Below are 6787 nucleotides of genomic sequence, written 5' to 3' on the forward strand. Positions count from 1 at the left end.
TCTTGGAACTTCCCTCTTAAAAGAAGTCAAGTTGGTAGGAAGATGGAAATACAGAAACAGGCAGGGAGTTCCAGAGTTTACTAAAAAAAAAAGTTATGAATGATTGGGAGTTCTGATATTACAGAGTTGACAGAGAAGGGATAAAAAGAAGAAAGTTTTGTGCAGCGAGCCCGCAAAAGGAGAGGAGGAATTTTATTTCCCCTCCTATATATATATATATATATATATATATATATATATATATATATATATATATATATATATATATATATATATATATATATATACACACACAAGACACCAAGAGATGCAACATTCCGACGGTGAGAAAGAGGCTGAAGACAGTCAGTCATAGGAGTGGAAATAAAATTCCAAAGTCTAATTATAGATTTGTAAGCTTAACTTCAATTGTAGGTAATAAATTAATGGAATCAATAATATCGATAAACATTAGGGATCATTTAGACAAACACAACATGATAAACCACTCTCAACATGGCTTAACTTCAATTGTAGGTTAGGTTAGGTCAATGGAGTCAATAATAGCGAACAACATTAGGGAGAACCTAGACAAACATAAATTGATAAATCACTCTCACCATGACTTCACAAAGGAAAAGTCAAGTCGTGCCTTACAAACTTGTTGAGTTATTATAGTAAAGTATACGAGGTAGGAGAAAATGGTTAATTTAGACAACCTATACTTAGATTTCAGCGAAGAGTTTGATAAAGTATCACATAAGAGAAAGGAAAGGGTGTACAGGATGGATGGAAAAGCATTAAGCTGGATATAGTCGTATTAAGTCGATAGGCGACAGAGGGTAGTAAATAATGGATCTCATTCCAAGGGAGGCCAAGTAGTAATTAGTTGGGTGCCACAGCATTCACTTTTAGGGTCATTAATATTTCTAATATATATTAATTACTTGGATAGTGGAATTAATAGTGATATTAATAAAAATTGCAAAGTGCTTAACTTACGTAGAGGAAATCCACACAATAGGTACACAATAAACAACGAACTCCTGGTAGGCTCAGAATATGAAAAAGACTTAGTTAGTTACAGTTACCTCCGATCTTGGGCTAAGAAATCAATGCACAGAGGCTAGAAATAAAACGAATAGGGTACTAGGATTAATTTTCAAGTGTTAAAAGCAAAAGTCTCGAAGCAACATCAAAATTAGATATGGCGTTGGTCAGACTGTTTCTGGATTATGCGGTACAGTTCTGGTCCCAAATTATAGGAAGGATATAGGTAGGTCTATTAGAATCATAGCAAAGAAGGATGTCTAAAAAAAATTGAGCGAGATTGAAGAAACTAAAGCTCCATTCCTTGAAGAGACCTAAGTTAAGAGGGAACTGTGTGGTTTCATAGTTCGTAGTAAAAGTGTAATTGTGTTTGCGAGTTTAGGTATCTTTGTATGAGGGAACAAATGATTGTTAATACTGGCTGTGTAAATAAAGAGCGAGCGTTCGAGTGCTACGACTGGGCGAGCCACCGAACGCACCTGCTGACCTGCACCGTGGAGGATGGCAGTTCTGACTTGGAGCCACAAGGTGCAGCTACACACACCTTCCTCCGCTCCAGCCTGCTCGCTCTCGGCAATCGTGTGCCGCTCCCACTTGTGTTCTTCACGCACCTGTACATACTTCTGCACTAATATACTGCAAGCGTACTTGGTGTTTTACTAAGCCTGACGATCAATACACATCGAACAATACGACATGGCGCAGTGAGTAGGATCGCTCGTCTCTACGGCTTAGTAACAGCGCAACATGGAGAAGCAGCTGGAGCAGTTAGCAGCCTTGTTGGTGCGGCAAGCAGATGCAGCAGAACGGGCCCAGAAGGAGTCTCAACGCAGGGAAGAACGCATGAGTAAACTCCTGGAGGGCTTGGTGTCTCAGCAAACCCACGCCGACGGTACAACAGCACACTCTGCCGGCGACAACAGCACAAGCAACGAGTCCCTCGACAATAGCAGCACACCGGCTAGATTTCCCGTCACCGCTGCAACGGCACCACGTCTGGCATCATCTGCGTCCTTGCGTGAGTTCGATGCATGGCGCCACAAGTTCAGGGGCTATGTTACTCTCACGAAGATGTCCTCGCTGCCTCATGCGGAGCAGAGAGCAGCACTCTTCTCTCCTGGACGACGAGTGGACGCGGATCCTTCGTTACGTCATCAGTGTGGAAGAAGACGCCGACCTGGACGAGGTTTTGGATGCCATGGAGTGTTACCTTCGGGGACAGCGTAACATCATCGTTGATAGGAGGGACTTCTACTCTCGGGTGCAAGAACCGGGAGAAAGTTTTGACGACTTTCTTTGTGCTATTAAGGAAATAGCGAACTTCAGCGACTTTTGTGACAAGTGCCTGGACAATAGACTGCGTGATCGCATTGTGGTCGGTACGAGTGACGAGGTAGCTTTGATACGCATGTTAGAGGACCGAAAGCTAACACTACAAACAGCGATTGATCTGTGTAGAGCATCCGAAAGTGCAAACCAGTGTAGTGCCGTGATCAGGGGCTCTGCAGGTCATACAGTGAACAAGGTGTCCAATTACAAGAAAATGCAGAAAACTGGCACCAAAGTAAAAACTGGTACTATGTGTTACCGCTGTGGAAAAGACTGTCGCAGTGGCAAGCAGGGGTGTCGAGCAGTTAACAGAAACTGCACTAAGTGTGGTAAACGAGGGCACTTTGCAGTTGTGTGTCAGTCAGCTGTGCAAGTATCGTGCCGCGAAGCTTTTAAGCACCTTGTGAATCCCTCGCTAAAACCCTCGAGTGCCAAGCGTAACCGTAAGACGGTGTACCAGTTCCTTGGAGGCGTGTATACCAGACGAGTGACCGCGCGCCCCGCGCCACGGGTTAAAGTTGAGGCCACGCACCCTGCAGGACGTGACACGGTCGTGTGGACACCAGATTCCGGGGCAGAAACGACTGTAATTTCTCTGTCTACCCTGAACCCTGTTGATGACGACATTTTTGCTGCTGGTGAACAGCCACTCACCTGTTTGGGAACCTTCCAGTCACACCTGGAATTGGGTGAGAAACAGACAGAGACAACAGTGACAGTCGTCAAGGAGATCAAGGGAGCCTTACTCAGCTGGTACGACTCCATCGCTCTTGGGATTCTGCCAGAAAACTTTCCTGCCCAGATTAACGCGATTCAGCAACCGAAGAAACGACGCTGCCAGGAACAGAAGGTCGAACCACGATCACTTTCGGCGGCACCATCATCAGCAGAACTACCGACCCGACACCGTCACAGTGGGAAAACCACGCCAAGGCGATAATGAAGGCCTTCCCAAGGGTCTTCAGTGCGTCATCATCACTGAGAGAAATGGAAGGAGGTCCGATGTAGATCCATCTGACCAACGATGCTCGTCCATTTGCAGTTACGGCTCCACGAACGATTCCCTACGCCTGGCGTCAAGACATCAAGCATCAGTTGGATGAACTACTAGACAAGGACATAATTGAGAAGGTTGACTACCCGACGGATTGGTGCCATCCTATTGTGCCGGTGCCTAAGAAGCCATCAGGTGTGAGACTGTGTGTCGATCTCACTCGTCTTAATCGTTACGTGAGAAGACCAGCGTATCCTGTTCGCTCACCCCATGACGCTATATCTTCTATGGGATCTGCGGCATGGTTTACTACCCTCGACGCCAAGATGGGTTACTTTCAAATTAAGATCGCAGACGAGGATCAAGACCTGACGTGCTTCATAACACCCTGGGGCCGGTTCAAGTTTAAACGTGCTGTCATGGGGCTAGTCTCGTCAGGAGATGAGTACAACCAACGGGGTGACAAAGCACTTGGAGACATCCCGCAAACCATCAAGATCGTGGACGATATTCTGGCCTACGACACAACGTATAAAGACCATCTTGCACACGTCATCAACATTGTGCATCGTTGTGATCAGCACGGCGTCACTTTGAACAAAGGAAAATTCAAGTTTGGAGAAAACATGATCGACTTTTGTGGCTACACCATCTCACCTTTAGGATACACCAGTGATGCGCGGAAGACGCAGGCGATTGCTGATTTCGAGGCCACAAAACATCACTGATCTCCGTTCGTTCATGGGCCTCACCAATCAACTAGGAAGTTTTTCTTCAACTGTTGCAGACGCCGCTCAACCCCTACGAGACCTTTTGCGACCCAAGAATGTGTGGTGTTGGTCACAGCATCATGAGGAGGCATTTGAACGAGTCAAGACGTGCTTGGTATCGCCACCAGTCCTTGCATTTTTTGACCCATCCCTGCCGACGATGCTGCAGACAGACGCATCGAGGTTGCAAGGGCTAGGATTTGTACTCCTACAAAAACACAGGGAAGACTGGAAGCTGGTGCAGTGTGGATCCAGATTCCTTTCTGATACGGAGTCCAGGTATGCAGTTATAGAGGTGGAAATGGCTGCTGTTCTGTGGGCTATAAAGAAATGTGGAACTTACCTCACAGGTATGCCTCATTTTGACCTGGTCGTCGATCACAGACCTTTAGTTCCCATCCTGAACTCCAAGATGCTCAGGGAAATAGAAAATACGCGCCTACAGCGCATGAGGGAGAAACTTACCGGCTATTCTTTCACAGCACGATGGCAGAAAGGGACAGCCCACTACGCGCCTGACGCTCTGTCACGGGCGCCAGTGCAAGATACAGGCACCCCTGGCGACACAACAGACAGTGATGACGTGGATCCTCTACACGCCGCTGTTGTCTCCGCCTTACACGCCGTCTGTGAGGATGGAACTCGTTTGGCGCCTCTCAGGGATCATACCTTAGAAGATACGTGATGCAGCGCAACGGGATGCTGAATATACTGACTTACGAGGTGTCATACTTGCCGGCTTCCCTGAGCACCGCCATGAGTTGGAGCCACACCTGAGACCATTTTGGCCTGTCCGAAGCATGTTAGCAGTGGACGACGGGTTTATCGTGTACGGACCAAGGCTGTTGATACCACACGGCCTGCGCCGTGAAACACTGGAGAAACTGCACGCCGGTCATCAAGGGATCGAGCGGACGAAGCGCCGTGCTCGACAAACCACTTATTGGCCGGGTATGGATCGTGACATAGAAAACTTAGTCTCCAGTTGTCCTCAGTGTCGACCTCTCCTCCCGAGTCATCAGAATGAGCCACTCTGGCAGGACGACGACCGGCCCAGCAGAGTCTTCGAGTCGGTGTCGGCCGATTACTTCCACGTCGCTGGCCACACGTATCTTGTGTACGTAGATCGGATGTCTGGATGGCCGTATGTTACTGCCTGCCCTCGTCCCGCGTCAGCAGACAACCTCATCCGAGCTCTGAGGTCGGTATTTGCTGATACTGGTGTTCCTGTCATTCTGAGGACGGATGGTGGTCCCCAGTTCAAGGCTTCAACAACACGCCGCTTCCTGGCTCGATGGGGGGTGGAGCACCGGGTGTCTTCCCCACACTACCCTCGCGCCAATGGACACGCTGAGGCCGCTGTCAAAGCTGTCAAGAAGCTCATATTGACGACCACGGAAAGGGGGCACTTAGACAGCGACGCATTCGCCAGGGGTTTACTGGAGTACAGGAATACGCCGCGTGCTGAGGGAAGATCACCAGCACAGATACTCTTTGGACACCCCATGAGATCTACGGTTCCTGCCCATCATCGTTCATATGCACCAGAGTGGCAGCGCGCAGCAGACGAGTGTGACTTAAGGGCAGAACGTCTCAGGAACCAGGCGAAGCAGAGGCACGACACTACTGCACGAGAACTTCTTCGCCTTCATCTCGGTGGTTATGTCGACGTGCAAGATCACGTGAGTGGCCAGTGGAACAAAGTGGGCGTCATCGTGGGGGTAGGAAGACGACGCGACTACCTTGTCAAGATGAACAGTGGGCGCATCCTATGGCGGAACCGGAAATTCCTTCGTCCTCATCGCCCGCTTATGGGGCAGAACAAATCCACTCCTCTCAACATCTCGGCACGCACTCCATCGCGCGAGGATGCAGTACCACAGCTCGACTCACAGCTCCCGCCCCGTCGCAGTGGCCGCAACCGAAGACCACCACAGCGACTGCAAGTACGATGGGACTCGGATACCTACACACAATGATGCTTAGACATAGTTAGACATCTGTACATTAGGTTCAGCTCTGATGTCTTGGGGGGAGGTGTGTGGTTTGATAGTTCGTAGTAAAAGTGTAATTGTGTTTGCGAGTTTAGGTATCTTTGTATGAGGGAACAAATGATTGTTAATACTGGCTGTGTAAATAAAGAGCGAGCGTTCGAGTGCTACGACTGGGCGAGCCACCGAACGCACCTGCTGACCTGCACCGTGGAGGATGGCAGTTCTGACTTGGAGCCACAAGGTGCAGCTACACACACCTTCCTCCGCTCCAGCCTGCTCGCTCTCGGCAATCGTGTGCCGCTCCCACTTGTGTTCTTCACGCACCTGTACATACTTCTGCACTAATATACTGCAAGCGTACTTGGTGTTTTACTAAGCCTGACGAGCAATACACATCGAACAATACGACAGGAACCTGATAGAAGTACTGGCATGGGGGTTATAGCAAAAAGGGACATGAACAAAGTTCGTATGATCAGTAGCGTAGATAGAATCAGAGATAATGGGTTTAACCTTGGGAAGTTCAGGTTTAGGAGAGAAATTAAGAAAAAGTGGTTCTCTAACAGAGTAGTTAATAAATGGAACGAACTCAGAAATCATGTTGTTAGCACTGAGTCAGTAGGTAACTTTAAAAAAAAATAAATAAATAAATGATTTATGGATGGGGATGA

At 48.2% G+C, this 6787-nt stretch overlaps 2 protein-coding genes across 2 annotated transcripts; both read left to right on the top strand.

The window, feature by feature from the left end:
- Window positions 1-1776: 1776 nt before the first annotated feature.
- Window positions 1777-4080, top strand: LOC123508472. Its single transcript, XM_045262227.1, has 3 exons — window positions 1777-2047; window positions 2130-3272; window positions 3401-4080. Exons 1-3 carry the CDS (start codon window positions 1777-1779, stop codon window positions 4078-4080), a joined length of 2094 nt encoding a protein of 697 aa, XP_045118162.1.
- Window positions 4081-4922: 842 nt separating this feature from the next.
- On the top strand, window positions 4923-6148 carry LOC123508486 (uncharacterized protein K02A2.6-like). Its single transcript, XM_045262248.1, has one exon. The coding sequence runs from the start codon at window positions 4923-4925 to the stop codon at window positions 6099-6101; it is 1179 nt and encodes a 392-aa protein (XP_045118183.1). The 3' UTR covers window positions 6102-6148.
- Window positions 6149-6787: the final 639 nt, after the last annotated feature.

Source organism: Portunus trituberculatus, chromosome 3, assembly GCF_017591435.1.
Source record: "Portunus trituberculatus isolate SZX2019 chromosome 3, ASM1759143v1, whole genome shotgun sequence".
Classification (NCBI taxonomy): Eukaryota; Metazoa; Arthropoda; class Malacostraca; order Decapoda; family Portunidae; genus Portunus; species Portunus trituberculatus.